The sequence below is a fragment of the Cryptotermes secundus genome, unplaced genomic scaffold (genome assembly GCF_002891405.2).
Source record: "Cryptotermes secundus unplaced genomic scaffold, Csec_1.0 scaffold47, whole genome shotgun sequence".
Classification (NCBI taxonomy): Eukaryota; Metazoa; Arthropoda; class Insecta; order Blattodea; family Kalotermitidae; genus Cryptotermes; species Cryptotermes secundus.
This window is the reverse complement of record NW_019721002.1, coordinates 1,553,463-1,575,104: the sequence shown is the minus strand read 5'-3', so window position 1 is coordinate 1,575,104 and position 21,642 is coordinate 1,553,463. Positions and strand designations below refer to the sequence as shown.

General features: G+C 39.5%; 1 protein-coding gene across 7 annotated transcripts in view; it reads right to left on the bottom strand.

Annotated features, from left to right (window-relative positions):
* The window catches only part of LOC111873956 (putative helicase mov-10-B.1), a 37,621-nt gene that overhangs the window by 4,588 nt on the left and 11,391 nt on the right, over positions 1-21,642 (bottom strand). For 6 of the 7 annotated variants that reach the window (XM_023869074.2, XM_023869079.2, XM_033755428.1 and 3 more), the window contains exons 5-17: positions 20,890-21,017; positions 19,287-19,408; positions 18,067-18,189; positions 17,403-17,565; positions 16,241-16,398; positions 15,022-15,201; positions 13,143-13,290; positions 12,253-12,389; positions 9,307-9,429; positions 8,124-8,347; positions 4,014-4,180; positions 1,780-1,904; positions 928-1,228 (exon numbers count right to left, since the gene is read on the bottom strand). In XM_023869074.2, coding sequence (XP_023724842.1) covers positions 928-1,228; positions 1,780-1,904; positions 4,014-4,180; positions 8,124-8,347; positions 9,307-9,429; positions 12,253-12,389; positions 13,143-13,290; positions 15,022-15,201; positions 16,241-16,398; positions 17,403-17,565; positions 18,067-18,189; positions 19,287-19,408; positions 20,890-21,017 — 2,099 coding nt within the window. The remainder of the gene's footprint in view (positions 1-927; positions 1,229-1,779; positions 1,905-4,013; positions 4,181-8,123; positions 8,348-9,306; positions 9,430-12,252; positions 12,390-13,142; positions 13,291-15,021; positions 15,202-16,240; positions 16,399-17,402; positions 17,566-18,066; positions 18,190-19,286; positions 19,409-20,889; positions 21,018-21,642) is intronic. The other variant, XM_023869107.2, reaches the window with a different exon arrangement.

The window sequence follows — 21,642 nt, the reverse complement described above, 5'->3', positions numbered from 1 at the left end:
CCAAGTTAAAAGCACAAGATCTCTGTGTACCATAAGCCTATAGAAGTTACTTCAAAGGAAAATTGTGCTAAAACTCAGGCCCATGAGGTAAAGCCCTCCATGAAGATCACAAGTTCAAGTCCCTTTGAGGTCACTGCACTTTTTTTCAATTGACCTAATCCTTCCAGCCGCATTATGGCTCTGGGGTCGACTCAGCCTCTAACAGAAATGAGTACCAGAAATGTTGTTGGAATATTCTTGGGGGTAAAGGGCAGCTGGTGAGTAAGGCCGACAACCTCACCGCCATCTATGAGCTGACCGTCTAGAAAATGTGGGAATCTCAACATCTCACAACCCTATGGGTCTCCTGGCCTGTTACAGGGATACCTTTACTTTTACTTTTTTACTAAATGCATATGGTTCAAATTTCTCTTCTACATTAAGGCATTAAATGTTTGCCCCTGTTACCTTTACTGAATTTTGTTTACATATCTTAGTACTACTGCTGTTGCTGCTATTTCAGGTGGCAACAAAGTTCTCAGATTTGTTAAACCTAAAGCCAGCCATTAATGGGGAGAAGAGGAATGCATATAGGATATTGGTTGGAAAACCAGAAGGAAAGAGACCACTGGGAAGACCAAGGCATAGGTTGGTGGACAATATTAAAATGGATATTAGAGAGATAGGATGGGATGGTATGGATTGGATTGATCTGGCTAAAAATAGGGACCAGTGAAGGGCTCTTGTGAACATGGTAATGAACCATCGGGTTCGATAAAATGCTGGGATATTCTTGAATAGCTGCAGATATGGCTTCTCCTCAAGACTGGTTCAGCTCCATAAGAAAGTAAGTAAAGCCAGCCATTATATGAAGCTGATGTAAAGCAGAGATGAAGAAAGTAAAATAAACAGAATTTCTCTGATGTAACTGTTTTAATGGAAACATACCTTTGCATTTGCTACAAAGCCCAGCTTCAATTTGCTATCCAGTTCAAGAAGGTTCCGTTGGCTTCGAACAGTGGAAACGATGATCACACGTTTTTCACGCCCCTGAAATGTTTCTGTTGTGCCAACCTCAATGTTCTCCCAGGCCTTATGTTTCAGCTTTGCTTTCAATTTGTACACCTGTCTGATGTACGGTGCTAATATTCCTATGTCCTCCTGTTGTACTGGTTCACGGGACGGTCCACCTTTCAGAAGATCTTGGACATAACGAACCACTGTCTCCAGTTCGTACAGATTGAAGTAACTGAAAGCAAATTCTTATATTGTCTTTTAAGAAATATGTCTCACGTTCTCTTCAGCTTATCCTTTCTGGTTTAATCAGTCTAACAATGAGATTAAGAGCACAAATTCTGAAACTCATTGCTGCTAATGGTGGACTGTTTCTAGCATTCAGATTAACAGTTGGACAAGAGGTCGCACCATAGTTCAAGTGGTTAGTCACTGGCTTCCCAATGCAGTGGCCCGGGTTCGATCCTGGGTCTGGTCAAGTGGGATTTGTGGTTGACAAAGTGGCGCTGGGCAGGTTTTCTCCAAGTACTTCCGTTTCCCCTGTCAATCTTCATTCCACCAGATTCTCCATTATCATAATTACCCGGGGCAGGTACAATAGGCCGATCAGTGGCCGACATGCTGAGTGGACCCAACTGGACTCCACCCCCCACTTTGGACTGAGCAAATTTAACAGGCTCTTCATAGGTTTACTATGCACCTAAAAAGGAACTAAATGGAAAACAAGCACCAACATAACAGTACCAAAAATAGAAATAAGAAAAGGAGTGACACAATCAAAGTTACCTGGGAGCTCTGCCTTCTCTCTTCTCATGACCTATCACGCCATGGAAGACCACAGCACGGTCAAAACGCAAATCATTTTTCAAATTCTTGACTGTGTCATTAGTCACATCTATCCCACATGCCGGCTGAAACATTAAAGACATTTCTTCTTTAAAATGGTTTGACGTTCTCCACAGAATGAAGAGTAAGAACGCATTCTGTGCACGAGAACACACACTGTTCAGAAATGTACTGTGATATTTCACAGAGCACTGATGTTGATATGTATTATGTGAGATCTGATGTTCTGACAGCAGTGAATATGAAGAATACTACGTGACACCATGTAACCTGGCGGACAGACCCCACTGTCATGGAGGAACATGCTGCATTTAGAGATATTGGGTTTTCGGACTTTATCCATTGTCCTGGTTTTAAGATAACTAAGAAAAACATGACGTTTCGGAAACTGGATCTGTTTCCATCCTCAGGTGAGGATGGAAATCACTGTCCAGTGATTGAGGCTAGCTCTTTCTAAGGGACCCAACAGAACAGGTGTTTTCCTTCACCTGAGGACGGAAACAGATCCAGTTCCCGAAACGTCGTGTTTTTCTTAATTATCTTAAAACCAGGACAATGGATAAAGTCCAAAAACCCAATATCTCTGTGTGTTATACACCATCATCAGAATCCTATAGTAACACATGCTGCATTTATTTCAAGATTATAAAATCTGGGCAGGAAAATGGGGGTATGGATATAGGGGAATGAGGAACAAACAGCGCAGTGAGAAGGGCAATAGGAAATACTGGCCCCTAAAATGGTCCACCATCTCCCATTAACCCGTCTGCCGACAGCCCCATTTCCTCTTTCATTTGCCTACATATGTACCCTTATTTTCCCACATGGTTTACTCTTCTGCTCTGAAGATGGAGGTAGCAAGTTCTGCTAAAACATAACTTTCTATCCAATACAGTGTGACATACCAGAAGATAGAAACCTTGAAGTGTACATGTATGCTTTTGTGTGTTCCTCATACTCATGAAGAGAACAGTGGGAGGCCATGTCTGTCTGTCTGTTCACCTCTATGTTTCACTTATAAAACCACTTTCAGATTCTTTAGATTTGATACTAGTTAGTATACTAGAAGTTATCAGGGGTTACTTATATCAGTCTGTCAATCAACTATCATCCTTACTTCAGGCTGAAAACAGACTTTATAAAGATTACCACAAAGTGTATAATACATATAGCGTTAAGAATTTTTTTATGAAGGGAATATCTTACAAAAATTGGCTGAAAAATACTTTAAAGTTCAGTACAATATTTCTACAGTCAATTAATTTTGTAAACAATATACTGTATCTTCAACAAATGAATGCTAAGATTCTACCACAAACAATTTATTTTGTAAATATGTGTATACCAAACTGGAGTACAGTCACACATTATCTCTGCTGTTCATTTATGACATAACTTCTCTTTGAAACTTTCTTTAGTATCAACTTCAATACAGTATCCACATAACTGGATGATTTCTAGTATGCTAGTCTAGTATAAGACAGGTGTGAGGTCTGAGGATCTCAGAAGGGTGACTGCCAAAACTGTCGTCACCTGGAGTGTGATGCTGGGTAGTTGGGCAGGCATGCACCAGTGTTCGGAGGAGCCTGGTGTTTCCAGCTTCAGGGTAGATGTATATGGAAGCAGCAGTTCCCCTAGACATTAGTATGTATCTATCAAAGTAGATGACGTTACAATAAAAAAAGTGTTTTTTCCGCAAGTAAACTATACTGACCGAGCAAGCTACCTCTGCTTGTCGGCAAAGTTTAGCGCTAACTTCTTGCGGACAGAGGGTGTCACGTGGTCAGTGCAACGAATCCCATGGCCGTTAATTTAGGTTTTCTAGACTGGAGCCGCTATTTCCTTCAAATAGCTTCTCAATTACCATCATTCATTCATTTATTTCACTTTCTAACTGATCCTGATACAGGCATAATACAAGCATACGATATAGAATAGGATATAGGATATAGAATCACGAGGCTGAGTGCACCCTGTTCCAGACCCACTACTTCTCAGAAAAAATCTGGTAGCACCAGGAATCGAACCCGGACCTCTGGATCTGTTGCCAGGAAGTCTGACCACAGAGGCAGTTGCATACCAGAGAATAATTTGTGAACTTTGTGATACTAAGTTAATCGGTCATTTACACTGTGAAAAACAAAACGAAGTCCTGGTGTCTGTAACATACTCACTATCAGTTCTCCATCATAGAACAGCTTGTTTGGCACTTCAAGGATGAGTGCATGTGAACGGAAGTTACGACGTAATTTGGTGATAAACTTGCTATTGTAACTTCTCTCTTCACTCTCTTTACTGTAGTGTTTCCACTTGTTCATCAGACGTTCCATCAAGGATATTCCTGCACAACATGTCTCCTAATCAGTGGCATCTCCAAACATAAACGAAAAAGCAGCACAAATGAATGCACCACAAACAAGTAAGGAATAAAATATAAAAGTTCTTGTGCAAAATGAAATCTTCCAAACTTCCCACCTTACTGTCATGGGGAAGTTTCTGTACCCTGATTACCTGGATAACTATGGCAACGGAGGCATAAGGTCCTAGTAGGGTCATCCATGGTAAACAGATCTAAGGGTAAGGGCCAGATGAAAGGAAGCCCCTAGTCCTCCAGGTTGGGGTTGGGTGAGATGCCAACCACCACACGTAGGAAAAAAATATGTGCTATGAAACCTAACAATGGATGTTGGATGGATAATTTATGAAAATGACCAAGAAAATGTTATAACGACACTTAGTTAGCCTTCATCTTCCTATCTGGAATGTGTTCAGATTGTCCAGGACAGAGGCAATTATGGTACAAGAAAAGGGGAAAAGCCTAAATTGAGATGGCTGGAAGATGCAGAGAATGATTTATGAGAGATGAAACTGTACAGATGGAGTTAAAAGGGAATTTTTTTGTAAGAGAAGCCAAGGTCCTTAAGAGATCTAGAGTCAAGGAGCGAGTGGGCGAATGAGTACATAACCTTATGACATGTTCTGTTGTGTATTAAATTACTAAAATCTCCACCTGATGTTGACCACAAAGGTCAACATCAGGTTCAAATAAAAAGATACAGTATTCACGATACACTGCTGACTGCGGAACATTGCTGAATAATACCTTCATACAAATAACATAGCTGAGGTTCCCACATGGCACAGAATACCAATCTATATGTAATAATACAAATGCCGTCGTGAATGCAACAATTTACTTGGTTGTAGATCTTTGTCTTTCCTTCCTCTACACTACGTTTCAGCCATAATTGGCCATCATCAGGTGTATTTTTCACTACACAGCTGTCACACTGCACACAGTCCAAAATCTAAAATATCAGCCTGTCAGCTTTGTTTTAAAAATCTCGCCAACACATGCTCATAAATTTGATTTTAGAATTACAGTTTAAAATTTAACATTTAAAATTTCTAAAATTTAAAGTTTTAAATACCAGGGACACCTGCTCTTGTCTACATGTGCTGCAGTGGCTATTTCTTGTCTTCAGCAACGTTCATGTATTAGTCCATGCAAGCTCCGTGTGTGTGTGTGTGTGTCGCTGTTCATCATTAATACTGTCACATGTTGGGTGTGTCACGTGACAAATAAATATACGTGGGTCTCGGATTCAGCGAATCTTTATTGGACACACTTTACAACCATTAGCACTTGGCAGTATTGCAATTACTGCTTATACAATATCTCGGCCAATACTTCTGTAGCTCTTTGTATCTAGATTCCAACTATCTTCAGCGGAGACTAATTCCAGACTTTATTCTTCGGTGGTTATTTCCAGACTGTCTCCTTTGGTGGTTAATTCCAGACTGACTTCTTCTTGTTGAAGCTGGGCTATTTATACCTCGGCGGTTACTATACAATGAACCTTTGTTATAACCGTGGAAACTCATCTCTATGCAATGCTCACTGTTAGAATTACAGTATTGCTATTGTTACTTCCTATGCAACAGTCTGTTCTAGCGTTTCCATAGAAGTGACTCTTCTGGATTCCAAACACGTTACAACACTGTAGAAAAGTATAAAAGTTTAAAATTTCTAAAATTTAACGTTTTAAATTTTAAACTGTAATTCTAAAATCAAATTGACGAGCGTGTGTTGGCGAGATTTTTAAAACAAAACTGACAGGCTGATGTTCTAGAGTTTGGACTGTGTGCAGTGTGACAGCCACATAGTGAAAAATACACCTGATGATGGCCAATTACGGCCGAAACATGTAGTGTAGAGGAAGAAAAGACAAAGATCTACAACCAAATAAATTGTTGCATTCACGACAGCATTTGTATTATTACATATAGAAGTGTATAGTGCAACAGGATGCTTAAATATAATACAGAATACCAAGGCTGACACATTGTACTTTGGTGTGTGGGTACTAACATTTCAGACTAACCTATATAACTCTCTTCTGCCCTAAGATGGAGGCAGCAGGTTCTTCTGAAACGTCAGCATGATCCATTATACCAGTGGTTCTCAACCTTTATGAGACCGCGGCCCAGTAAGTTCTTTTTTTATAAGACGAGGGCACAGTCCCAACAAATTTACTCGTAAATACCTTTCCAGTTTTGTTAAAGTTCATGCATTAATCTACTGTAATATTAGTAATTAAGTATAGCATACTCATAAAGAGCATTAGTACACTTATATATATGGTGTAGCATGTTGACAAACATAAAATTATATTTAAATTAGTTATCAGTTAGTTAGTAGATGGCTTCATTTCCGAGAACAGTAGCACAAATAACACACTGAGGTCATGGCAATTGGTCAGTGTTAGGGCATTGTACGAAACCAAATTTTAAGTAGCTGTCCATGTACTTACGAATGGATGCAGACTTTTCTTGTGTGCTGGTGGTTTTCCCTTCATTTTGTACATCCTGAAGATTGCTATGCAGGCTTGAGGTGGATGAATCACTACTTGTTGGATCACAAACACCTTCAATACGAGATTTCTTAACACGAAAATTAAACAAAGCTCCCTGTCTCTTATTCATATTAAAATTTAAATCACTCAGGTTTTGAAACAAGCACTTACACATTGCAATGCAAAATTGCGAAGAAACAGTACTCAGTATTACCGGATTTGAGAACCGGATACAGACTACCTTGATTTTCAATTTCAGTGGAAACATTTTCTTTATACTTCCTTGCTGATTGGTCACTGACATTTGCAACACAGATGTTATTTCGCTCAGTTCTGAGAACAGAGGATATGTCTCCCATTGTTGTAATCGGCTAGCAGGCAATTTTTACGACTGGTCATAAACATCAGTATTGCCTTTCCCAAATGTTGAAAGAGTTGGATGTCTGAAAATTCCCGATCATTCATGAATACTTCCATGTTTAAAAATATGCGGCTTGGTCATTGACATTTGTTACACAGATTTAGGTGTTCTGTGTCTGAGCTTCTCCACACAAATATTATTCTCCTCAGAATATTTCCACTATAAAATATTTATTCATGAAAAATGCTTACAAAATGAAAATGACAAATTCCAGAAGAGCCTCTCTCGGCCCAGTATAACTGATGCCAGGGCCCACTGCTGGGCTGCGGCCCAGCGGTTGAGAAGCACTGCATTATACTACACAGAGTCATATCCTATAGAAGCCTGTACTCTTCACAAAAGTGACTTCATAATAAGTTTTACACTAAGTAATGTTATCATCTCTCCTCTCCAAGTATAATATGAATTATCAAGTCAAGGAGGATGAGGTGGACACGGCATGTAGCATGAATGGGGGAGACGAGGAATGCATACAGGATATTGGTGGGAAAGCCAGAAGGAAAGAGACCACTGGGAACACCAAGGTGTAGGTGGGGGGACAATATTAAAATGAATCCTAGAGAGATAGGATGGGATATGGATTAGACTGATCTGGATCAGGATATGGACCAGTGGAGAGCTCTTGTGTACACGGTAATGAACATTTGGGTTCCATAAAATGCTGGGAAATCTTTCAGTACCTGCAGAATTGGTGGCTCCTCTAGAAGGGCTCAGCTCCATGAGTAATGTTATCTATGTTACAAAAGGCAGTAGTATATATTACAGTTAATAAATAATTTTATATATAAATGTACAAACACAGAGGAAAATTATGAAGTGGAAGTAACTTAAGTGCTGTTAATAGTTATTCTATATACTAAAGTACACTTATGTGGCTATACGTGGGTACAACGGATGTAAGTAACCATTTTCCTTTGCACTCATTTTCACATCCTTCATTAGTTTGATAACACTTCATGTAATCAATTAAAATACCAATTTAATCTACTACAGTTAAGGTAACTTACCCAGACATAACTTTTCTGCTATGTTGGAATGACACACTGGCCCCAATTGCAATGGATCTCCGGCAAGAATGACCTGTCCGCCTGGTTGATATTTCATTGCTGTACCCAGAATTCCTACCAGAGGAACCAAGGTTTCAGGCTCCATTGCCTGACCACACTCATCAATGAATATGTGAGTGAAATGGACGGTGGGATCAAAGCTACCGTCTCTCTTTTTCAGTAACCTGCATGACAGGATTTGTTCACTGTACACTGAACACAACGAACAGACGGGCAAAATACACGTTTAGAGGTTTTCACTGTGGTGGCTGTACAGGTTATGTCCTTTGGGGTTGTGACAGCCCACGATCCTGTAGGCAGACATCAAAGTTTGAGAGGACTTTGCTCCCTCCATCTTCAGGGCTGAAGTGTAGAGATTACAGAATTGTTTCGATTATACAGGAATGCTGCAAGGTGGGTGGGGGGGGGTCATTCAGGCCCATGTGAGAGGGGATGAAAATGCCGCCTGAGCCAGCCCAATGGGGGACAGTGAGTGGGAAACTGGTTCTTTTAAAACTATACTAGTTCTTTTATAGCAGGAGGAAATGGAATAGTGGGACACAATAGAGACAAAATACCACATAATCTAAGCTCATCACAGCAGTTAAGTACAAATTAGTCATTTCAGGCAGTTAGCTATGTCAAAACAGAACTTCAGAATTCAGGAGAGACAATGTGCAGATTGGTGGAGTTTTATTCTGGGCTGAAGTACCTGATCACACAACAGTATTTAATTCCTTGTAACCATGCACATATTCAAAATTCCTCTCCTTCCTTGATCTAAATATTATTGAATGCTGCCGTACAGAGCGGTCACAGGGTAGCATTACCCCACAAGTTACACATTGTTACATAATTTTACAAATTACCATCGCTTAAATGAATTTCAAGTTTCAAAAAATTAACTGTAATTTACATTTTAGGTTATGAGGTAACTCTCTGCACACCTGGTATAATTACAGCTGCTATTTACAATCAAGGAATATGCAAGGATAATTACTATATGTTTTCTAGTAGTGTGTCCATTTTCCCAAACCCAAGTGTCTTGTTTTTACATTTCTGTCCGAATTACTTAACAGCTACTAGGTGCAAGGTTATGAGAAGTGAACACAACAGACATCACTGAATATATTGCCATGCTTACCTTCCTGAGCTTATCAAGGTGCACACTACTATTCGGTAACTAGCCAGCTGTGTTTCATCTGGAAAGTAGAATGTACATTTACTAAGATTGCTGTATGGATGGAGCTCTTCCGGAATGGCAGACCTGTTAAACAAAAAATCGCTTATTTCAGCAGATTAATTACCTACAGTGTTCCCTGAACAAGTGAAGAATCGCCTGCCTCTCTTATCATTGGCCTGTTTGCCATGCCCTCAGCCACTATGCTGTACATAACACTGATGTGTCTTAAAAGTAAATGCATTGTTTAGAACAAATCATCACAACAGATGCATAAAATGTCTCCCTTCTGCTCTTCAACAAACTTTTTATCTCTTGAAAATATTATTTGACACTAGCCTGAGTTCACTGACCTTGATATATGTAATTATTTCACAAACATGGTTTAAGCTCATCCACTGTGTGGGGAATATCTGAATACACTTTATGTTCTACGTTTCACTACATGTAAAAATAACAGGGTTTTAAGTCCGGACACCTTGCAGGGCACCATCTGTGACTTTTCAGTTTGTCTTCAAACACTTGGTTTAAAATATTACTGAAATAAGTAACAGTGTGGGTTGTAGCACCATCTTGCATTAATTACCATGTCCTTTCTTCTTCCATAACACTCTCAAGAAAGGGCTGAAAATTGTGACTAATATATCACTCTGAATTCAGGGTCTGTTCAAAAAGTATGAGTCATATTAATCATATACTAGTATCATTCTTTTGGTTGTAAAGAGGTACTTGGAAGTCTGTCTTGGACTAATACCGCTCCAATGCTCATCGTCTAAGCATCAAGATACCAAACTTTCCTCTGCATAATATAATAATAATGAGACCATCATGTACTGCCTGCAGGAACCTTCTTCTCATGTTATCACCAAACTTCAATGTCCTGAATCTGTGTAACTGCATATAGCAGCAGACACTACTTTTGTCACTATCCATGTTGCTGTGGTCACAACCTTCACCTATTCAGCAAATCATGTCAGAGGCTTGCAAGGTGAGCGTTATAAATCCAGCTCCAGTTTTCTCAAGCTTTTGTTTTGTTACCAAAACATTGTCTTGTGTAGTAGCTGTCTAAGGCCCAGATGATGAAGATGAACTTGTACAGAGAAACCTTCTTTTTCATGGTTTGTGTGAATAGTTTTTCAGATAAGACTCATGCATAAAATCCGATATTAAAATGCATTTTTCACCATCCCAATTCACTACTGTAAATGAGAACATGAAACTGACTTCTGAATGATCTTACTAGAACAGAAACAAGTAAGTCTCTCGCAGAGGCCGCATCATAGCTCAAGCGATTAGTCTCTGGCTTCCACCGCGGTGGAGCAGGTTTGACCCCGGGTCTGGTCAAGTGGGATTTGTGGTGGACGAAGTGGTGCTGGGGTGGGTTTATCTCCAAGTACTTCAGTTTCCCTTGCCAATCTTCATTCCACCAAATTCTCCATCATCATAATCACCTGGGCTAGGCTACAATAGGCCAATCAGTGGCTGCCCTGCCGAGTGGACCCAGTTGGACTCCACCCCCCACTAAGTCTTTCACACATGCGGTGATTGCCTTACAAGGTAGGAAGTGACAGAGCCACTGCACAGTAATGAAGCTCAGTCTCTATGTTCCTCCAGCTACTGCTTGCATGTTTTCTTCACACTCAGACCAACTGAATTTGGCTGGTCAAGATTCTGTAGCATGTGGCCACGAACTGGGAGGAGCCTCTTACCTTGAAATGGCCACCTCATGCTCATTTAATGTACTGCTCGGGTAAAAAAACTGTTCAAAATATGGCGGCCAAACAAAACTTTTGGTTATCAGAAAAGGTGGAGCCATGTTTTGTCATCTTGCTGTGACTTTCACATGTGATTGGCATGCAAAATCCAATACTTCTGGCCAGAGTGTTTGTTCTGAACGCTCACATAACAGATAAGAAATCAAATTCAAAAGAGAAACTGTTATAACTTACTAATTATATTGACCTCATTATCTTTGCATTCTGTTCAGCTGACCATATGAGATTATCCCATCTCCACAAGCCAAATCTTGAACGCCAAGCAGAATTCCAGGGAACTTGTACTCAGTTGCCACTTGCAACATGGTGACTAAATTTTTTGACCCCCGATGCAGTTTATTCAGAAATGAAGCTCTGGTCACCGAGTCACAGAAGCACACACATTACACTGTGAGTACCCGGGTTGAGATAACAAGACTCACTACATCCAAGGTGGAAGACAACTCATTACATTTCAGAAAAATAAGCCTCTTCTCTCTCTAGAAAAATGCAGCTTAAAATTCCCCTACATCTTACATTACAGAGATACAGCAAGTAATATATAAAATGACCAAGTTCTGTATGAGGTAACATTCCATCTCTCTGTAGAGAGAGAATCGCTCTGGTCAATTGAGGTCAGCAGCATGACATAAACACTATGTGTACTGTCAACAAATACACGTTATCAAGCCAGCATATTCTTCCAGATTAGTCAATATTTGTGAGAGAGAATTAATGGGAACTATTTACTTTTATTGCATACAAAAGTGCATCAGCATTTGTTTTGGAGTTACACACAGCAGTTACCTGTTGCGTATTTCGTACAAATCTGCAGTCCCAACATGATGCATGCTGGGGTATATGGTAACTGTCCAGTTCAAATGATACGTAACATTCCTCTTCCCAGGCACCACCAAACATAATTTTTAAATAACGACTTGAAGGTTATGGCAATATTTTTTAAGGATAATGGTTTTACAGATGAAAGACTTTGTGAAACACTGCTCTGAATCTCTTACTCCCTTCCAGATAGTGCCCTCCAAGTTCTCCCCCCCCCACCCACTACAAAACTATAAATTGTGGGCACTCAGAAACTCCACATAAAGCTAACAGATGAAATGATAATGCCCATACAGAAACCATTACACGGCATTACCAGTCTCGCGAAGACGAGTGGAGGCGTAGCAGTTCCTTTGTTGTGCAATGAGGAATCAGCTTCTGTGCCAGCCAATCACAGGCAGAATTAGAGGGAGCACATACGAGAATGCAAGATTGCTTCAGTTTCTTCTTAACCTGTAATAAACTAAATGTGAGCACAGGCAAAAGGTAAGAAACTGTAACGTTTCTGTTGGACAACACCTGAAAGCAATTTGAGGTTCTCAGAGCAGTGGTTATGTAGAGTTCTATCTTCTGGTATACGGTGGCATGAAGTCTGTTCAAAGGGAACTGATGTTTCTAAGGAAGATGTCGCCTCCATCTTCAGGGCCAAACAATAAGCCAAGCATGAAACCAGAGTGAAAGCAGGCAGGAAGCAGAGGAGGCTATGTTCCTCCAAAATATTGGTTCGCCTCCAACTCACGACACGGTGTCATATCTCAGGAGATAGAACTCTTCTAATTAACATAAAGATGCGAATATAACATGTCCTAAGGCAGACTTTTAGCATGGAAATAAGAATTATTTTCTGAGACCATTTATTTGTGTAACTTCTTTCTCACATTTGCACATCAAGAAATGCAACATGTTGAGACATATTTAAGTGTGCACAACACAACGTGTAAGTATCACATTACAGATTGCCTGATGATTACTGGACATTGTCTTCTCTTTGCTCCTGCTGCATTTCTCTTGGGCCTCTCCCTTTCAATGTTTATATACTCTTTGACATTCAATTCACTTTCTATCTTGAAGATGGCGTCAGCACATTTCTCTGAAATGTTGGCTTGTACCAGACAACATGGTGTTATATCCCAGAAGACGGTATCTTCACAGTCATCACCGTGAGGACCTCAAATACTGTTCGTACTTACTTTAAGAGTACCTCACCTGCAAAATCGCCTCCACAACAGTCACAGTTTTTCCAGTGCCAGGTGGACCAAAAATTATGTAGGGCGACGGACGGGATGTTCCAAGAAGAATGTTTGTCACTGCTTCCCGCTGTTCTGGATTTGTCCGAATCAATGGGTTGATAAACCTTAAAATACAGATAAGAGAACCCAAAACCATAATTCCCAACACAATCTAAAACGAGTATAAAGAAATACGATTTGAAATTGTCATGAGGCTGAATATTAACCTCGTCACTGCAAAGATGTTCCATAAAACCATCTCATGGAAATTACAAAGCTGCTTCGGGAGGGGGTAAATCTATAAAAGCACAAAAACTAGCAACACTTCCCCAAGCAACCTTCCATTAACCACAGGTATACACCATGTGCAAATCTGTTCCTTTCCTTACAGATCAGTGATGCCATTTAGTCGCATAAACACTGCATTAATGAACAATGAGCCTGTCATTAGGCTGTGTAGGTTTCAATGCAAGCACCTCCAGCTGATCTAATTGGCTCATGGGGTGCAAACGGTTAAGACCGCAGTCTTCTAGGATGTGACATTATGGAGTAGGAAGATTACACTCGTTCATAGGAACCTGCTGCATCCATCTGCAACTGCAGAGCTTCACATGTCAGCAGACCATACCCATGAAAAACTCTTGCATAAACACAGCAAATAGATAATCTTTGACTTACAGTTCTGTTATGAAGTTCTACAGATGAAAATCATTAGCTCATCAGACTGTGCTACTGCACCTTAGTTATTTTCCTGCTGCTTCAATATGTTTCATGTTTCTTTTATATTTGCTAAATATTGCTTTGTTTCAGAACAATATGATAATACTGTCATGGGAAAATTTTCTTTCAGTGCTGCCTGTTGTCTGGATAAAAATACACAATGTTTTAGAATCCAGCTCCATCACTGTCTTGTGGTAGATGGAAAAAGCATCCACTCCACAAGGTTAATTACTTAATGCCATATGGGCATATGTCAAGTTATTTACGTTATGTTTATTTTTTTTTATTGTTACTTAAATAGCAATCAGAATTATCATATTCTATAAACTATTGCGGTGACACTGGGCTACTGAGCCCGCCTATGGCAGGATGAGGGTCCTTCCACTGAAGGAGCCTCCGTTATTCACTTGAGGTCAATTGGAAGACGTCTTTTCAAGCGTCTATTTTTGGGTTCTTCCAGTAGTGGCTTCATCAATGGATTGATGTGCATATCTAGTCAATCATAGTGTTTGCTGCTATGCTCTTGGATTACATCAGAGATGGTTGAGATGTTTATTTGATAATAACAATCAAAAACAATAACATGTGCCAATTTGTAGACTGCAGATCACAGAAGTAGCTGTTGAAACAAACAATCTGGAATACACGCAGCACATAGCTTTAAACAAGTGGACGACGCCCTATACGAGGTGGATGCAATTTTACGAAAGATTTTAATTAAGTGGACTGTAATGTGCAATTTTAGTGCGCATCAAAACGGTGTAACAATTTAGATGCATCAAAACACCTGGTGATGGCCATCTGTGACCAAAACATGTCGTGTTGGTGTTGAATAGTGAATATTTTAATGATTGTTGCATTACTGACAGACTAACTACACAGACGTTTAGTTAAAGATGTGCAACAGGATGCTGAAATACAGAATTACATGTAGCATAGAGGCTCCACCAATTACGCTACCGCGTAAGTACAAAATTATGTATCAGATTTATATTCTCATGCATTACATGCATTAATTAGCTGAATATGTACATTCCAAACACCATAATTTTAGATCAAAGAGCCAAGTAGGCATAAGCATACAGGAGCAGACCAAGAGCAATTGTGAGCAGAGAAACAAATAAACCTTTTCTTACTCGATGTTCCCTTGTATACGTAGCGGAGGAAAGCTGAGATCTGGAGGAAACACCACGTGAAACTTGTCCTCCTTCACCAGCATGTCAATTGCTCGATGCATGACAAAAAGCGAGAAACGATTAAAGGAGAAATGCACATCAAAGCGCAGATCTGGTTTCTTCTCCAGCCTCTCCATTAACCTGCAGACACATACACAAACTCAAAACTACTTTGGCTCATCTCTTTTACACTACAACAACTCACAGTATTCAGGAAAGGATATCAGTAACAGTAACTTTGACGTGTATATATTTATTATTTATTTATTTATTTGTAGTTCATTAGTCAGTGACGTAAATATCTATGAATTCTGCGTTACATGACTGGATGTTAGAGAATAATGAAACATAAAGGATGTAGATGGAATATCCACTCCACACACTAATTTAAGGTACTATATTGAGGGACTCAGCAAAACTAAGAAAATCTTCACTCACAACATTCAGCATTCTGGCCAAGTTTCCAGTAATTTAGTCAAATACATGTTATGCTTGGATGACTTGGAGGGAGGGAGGGAGGGAGGGAGGGAGAGAGAGAGGGAGGGGCAAGAACTGCAATTTAAGACTGTGGTCTTATGGATCAAGAAAGGCATATAAGGCAGAACAACAATTTTTAAATAGTGAAGAAAATTAACCAATTTTTTTCTTTTGCATGAAATTAAAAATATAAGACTTTCAATCACAAAATAAGACTGTAACCAATATGAAACTAATCACAGGCAAAGTATAAAATAATTATTTATGAACTATATTATAAATTCCATACCTTCCAATAAGTGATAAGAGTTGACTACTTATGTGTATATCTTCAATGAAGTTACAACATTCGCCACCAACTACCAACTTGCCTAATTACACTCATATGGAAATAACATTTTGAGGCACAGCACTATGAAGATTACTGTCTTCTGAGTTGTAGCACAGTGTATATCGGACAGAGCTCAATCTTTGCTCAATGAAGCCTACCACCCGCTTCTGCTGGCTTCTTGCTAGACTCATTCTTCAACTCTGATGATGGAGGCCACATTTTCCTCTGAAACATCAGGCTCTCTCCGAATTGGACACCATCATAACCCAGAAGTACAACTCTTCAAACAATATTTGTTTTTCCTATTGCACTTGGGATGAAATTTCACCTGGCTATTTCTGCCTCAAGCTGGAAAGTGCTGTGATTACTCACTCTGAATCGAAACCTCCAATCCAGATGCAAGATTCCCTCACGTCTGCAACAACACCTTCATACTCAATGTGCTCCCACTTGCCTTTTCCTAAAGACACTCGAACATAGATTATGTCTCCTTTCAGCAGAGAAGGGCGCTGCTCGGCAAGTCCTGGTACCTAACGTGTAAGTCATGTCATATAATCAGGGCTCAACTCATCTGATGATGCATAACAAGAAAAATATCAAGGCTGAAAGTGAGAAAATCGTTAATATTCCCTCCCGTTCTTATTTTGAGATGTTCAGATTAAAATTTGAACAGTACATGATATCAGCAGCATGTGCAAGTCTCGTAATTACATAGACTAATCAAGGAAAATTTTTATTTAGTCTCAAACTTCAAGAATAGTCAAGTAATAGCTCTTGCTTTGGACACCAACATGCAAATTACACAATTCGTCAGAATCACTCTGCCAACAAAATCTGTCCATCTCTCATTTTGTCTATAGTGAAAAAGGGAGTGGTACTATAAATCATTTTTAATACAATTATTTAAGAACTTTCTTACAGAAAAAGGATCCAGTACTCGACTAGTAAGAAAGGATAGTGTTCTTCAAAAACACAATACTGTTTTCCATTATAGGAAAAGAAAATCCCATTTCCTTCTTGTGATGAGAGAACATAATGTGCTCCTAAAAAGCGCCATTTTCATACATACTGGACTGGGCCCTATTTCCTAGCCCCCTTCTGTCTGAGTAACAACCTTCCTTGCAACCAGCTCATGTATCTGGGTCAATTCACTCAAACCCTGAAGACAGAGGCAGCATGTTCCTCTGAAATGATAATATCCACCTACAGCATTACATGGCATCACAACACGAACCAAGTTCACTCCTTCCAACTCTTTTTCCTGCTTATAATTTTAAAAACGCCATATGTAGCATTTTTCAACTTTTTACTGCAACTAGAGAATTATTTTCATACATTCCTTTTCACATGCGAACAGTTTCAGTCATGTTTCAGAAATGAAAGCTGTGTCTGGCAGACAGACAGGCAGGCAGGCAAGCAAAGAAAGTGACAGAGAGATATTACCTACCCATCTGGCAATGTTCCACTGTGTGAACAGTTCCAAATTGTTTGTTAAAAGCTGCCAAATTGTCAAGTAGCTCATACCAAGACCCACCTGTAACTGTAGGCGCGTCTCACTGATAATTTCAAGAGGAACATTCTCCATGTTGTACTTTTCCATCATCTGTTTTGCCATGTGCTCATCCAGGTACAAAAGAGTGTGGAAATAATCTGCATAGTTATCTTTGTCTGGCACAGAATCATTGTCATACATTGTCCTGGAAAAAGCAGAGTCATGTCTTTCTTAGGGAACAAGTTAGCCCAAACAGCAACACTTTAGATTCAAATTTGGAAGGGGTCTACTTCAAATCTCAGCTGCGACACTGACTACTCTGAGGCCCTTCAAAGTTTTCTTCAGTCCCTCCAGCAAAAGTCTGAATAGTACCTTACAAATTAGACAAACAGTGAGTCCTTCAACTTCCTTTTGCAGTTCATTATCATTCAATCATGTGATGATACACAGTCACTAAAGAAACTACAAATAACAAATACCATTATTAATCATGCAACACACCATTTTTATATTATTACACTTCCATGATGAGTGAATCTACTATATTCACATAATGCCTGGATGAAATAAGCTTGGTCAAGTTCAGCTGGAATACTAATCCAAAATAACTAAGAAAATGTCTGTAAATAAAGAAACAGGAAGAGTGAGTGCCTTCTGCATGATAACAAGATGTTAATGTATGTGAGGAGCTGTGTGATTCACTTACAGAACTGACAGTAATTTGTCTGTCATGTGCAAGTCAATTCCATCCCATGGCAGAAGACCGTGTTCGAAAAGTATCTGCAGCTCTTGCGGGATGGCATATTCCAGCAGTCGATTGATCTTCCTCCTGCAACATTTCAACGTCAAGTTTCAGCCCATACTTCATGACTGAGGCGGGAGCACAGCGTATGAGCCTAGTTATACAGCTCTGTATACTGTGCTCATTCATTTGCCATGCAATTAATGCCACAGTCAGTAACTCAGACTACACAGTGCAAACTGTAGGACTAATGAATGATGAACTGGCAAGGTAGTGGAAGGAAGCGTTCACAGTCTATTTTAAGGAACTATATGAGGATCGGCCTGAAGGGATGGAGAACCTCAGTCAAGATAGTTCATGTCCTGGCCAAGATCAAAACTGGGTACCTTCCAAATACGAATCAGAAGCATATAGAGCCAACTTTCTCTTGGTAATTCATCTACGCCACGCTGACTCGTGCATGAAAATGAAGGTTGGATTTCACCTCTACAAATACATATATATATATATTATTTTTCTACTCAAAACTGCACACGATGGACTGGTACCCACATATTGTGGTAAAGAGAAAAATACCTGAAGAGTACTATTTTCTGGGATGTAACACCATATAGTCCAATAAAATTTCAATGAGCTAACAATTTGCGATTGTTCACAGCCACATTTTGTCCATTATAACAAGGGTTTGCTGTATATTTCTTTTTCTCAGTATTTACTTACTTTCTGTATATTTACTTATTTAATAATTATTACCACTACTGTACACTAAGATACAAGACTAGCTTTCACTACTTATGGATGTACAGCTTTGTAATATGCATGCCTCTCCTTTCCGTGTTGGTTTGGGCCAGAAAGACATACACACAGACAAAGAATACTACAACTAGGTTTAAAACAGTGGGAGGAGGAGAGGAAAGGAAAGAAGAGAAGCAAGAAGTGGAGGGGGAGTACCAGAACATAAAATCTGAGTGACTGTAGTCAAGACCGTATTTTTGGGCGAGTTGCCATAAAAACATGAAATATAACTCTTAACATGTCACAGTCACAGTATTCAACACTTCAGTATACGATTCTGAGATTATTTCATAATGGAAAGTTGAGGGCATTTGTGATTGGCAAATATGGATATCTTGGAAAATATCTAATCAATGTAAAGTACTTCACCACATTTACTATCAACTTACCCATCAGGCATAGTTCCTGAAACAGTAATATCCATGTCAAACCATGGCTCACAAGTGAAAGGACTATCTTTCTGTGATTCCACATCCCCAACTCTGTGATCCGGGCCAATCACATTCACAACCTGAACAGTACAAGGTTTTTAACATCATAAGGTCCCAAAAGTTCCTAATATTTGTAGACTGTACACAGCTAAGTGTCTTGGGGCAAGTGAACTAAACAAATCTATGAACATTATCTACGTGACAGATAAGGCCGTTGTTCGGAAAGAGAAATGTGAAGAAAAAAAGCACATCTCACACATGACAAGAGAGACTGCAGAAAGTTCTCAGTTAATACTGCAGCCTGCACAGACAGACAAAGAGCTACTAAAGTACAATGTTACACTATCCTACTGAATCGCATGCATCATTAACTATATCTCCCCCCACAAACAACAAAGTACCTTGCAAACTATATCTATATCTTGCGAGATCTGTCATAGACAGGCTGTCCTCAGTGACCCAAAGTTCTGTTATTTCCCAACACACCAGAAAATTCAGGCCTATGTTTGGGATTAGTTTTATCACTCTACCATTATTTTAAAATCGTAACTTATAAACTCGGGTTGGGCTCAGACAGGTACTTTATATCCACTACTAGGTTCCAGTTGAGGTATAATTTATTCATTCTTCAATAATGCCAGTGAACTACAAATGTTCTGTGAATGTAATTTGTATCAGCAACCAAACTGCATCCTTCCGAGTTGAGATTATTTCTAATTTCTGATAATGTCTGTTCTGAAATACACCAAAATGCCAACTCTTCGCTTTACTTGGAGTGTATTCAGAACTGTACTGAATGTTAGCCTTATTGCAGGCCCCTGCACACACACACTAGAATATTATCGGCTTCTGGGAGGTGATGAATGTAGCTCAATACATTGCTGTCAACAATTCAGAGAAATGTGCTGTCTTCTACTTCTGTGCTGAAGAGTGAGGTAGCAGGTTTCTCCAAAATGATAGTAACAATCTACCAAATTACATGACATCATGTCCCAGAAAAAAAAAACATCTTCATAGTCACTGCCACAAGACTAAAATCTTATAAAAAAAGTCTTCTTCAGGAGAATAACTGTAACCTCCTGAAAGAAGATCCTATAAGCATTAAGCATCACGGATATGAAGTTTTGTGCATGTACAAAAAGCTAATAATGTCTATGGAACAGCAGATTTGGTATACTCAATTAATGACAGTCAGAATATCTATAATGGCATGTCATACCTTGAGTAGGCAACTTTATGAAAGCAAAGTCCTGTTTTTTCAACATGATATCTGTGGTACACTGATGTCTGCCGCCACTGTACGGTAAAAACAGAACTGAATAATTTGATTTGTCTCATTCTGGTCCGTCACACTAACAATCGCAAAATAGATAACTTACAGTCCAGTGCGACACACTGGAAGTGTGGTAAACTTGTGTGTCACACTGGACTGAAAGTTATCTATTTTGTGAGAACTGAATAACTTCTTAATGATCACATAACAACCTAAAAATCTCATTACGACACAACTTCAGAGATATTTTCAACACACTTGAACAAAGTTTCAAGTCACAATACACACCATTACTCGAATAATGTCAAATTCTTTCCTTGCCGAATCAGTAGCATACACCAGCGTAAAGCACACTGGTACACCATAAGTGCCAATGCCACAGTTACTAAAGGTCACTTTAACCACATACGAGGCACCTGCACAACAAAACAACAAACAACATGCATTACCGGCAATTAGGTTCGATCTTTCTGCAGCAGATAAAAACAGGGGAGAAATACTGCGGAAATAAAATCAATTCATGGCATAAGGTTTAAAAAAAAGTAAAATTCAAGAATCAGTTCAGACACAGGTGTATTCAGGACAACTGTCCAAGGATACAGTGGCATGCAAGACACAGAATGTAAGATAAACTCTCTGCACAGATGCAAAATGTAACACTCGTGGCAGTAGCCTTCTGCGATGTGAAGTCAGGGAGTCCAGTGGACCATTATGAATGTCTCCATCTTCAGGGTAGAAGAGTAAGCTAAGAACAGAAAAGGATGGCACAGGTACAGGTAGTGAAAAAAGTAGACTCAGGGCCCTGGGCAAACCTCATTAGATGTAACATTAAGAAACAAACAGAGCTCTAAATACTGAACTAGGATATCAAGGCAGACCTACAGGTAGATGCATTGCACAAGATGGACGGAAAATTAAAGATATACCATAATTGTCTGATTAACCCGTTGCCGTGGTTCGTCGTGTATGTTTCGTCAGGGATTTAAATCGTCTGGGGGGGTTCGACGTGTATGTTTCGTTCAGCTGCACACCTATGTTATA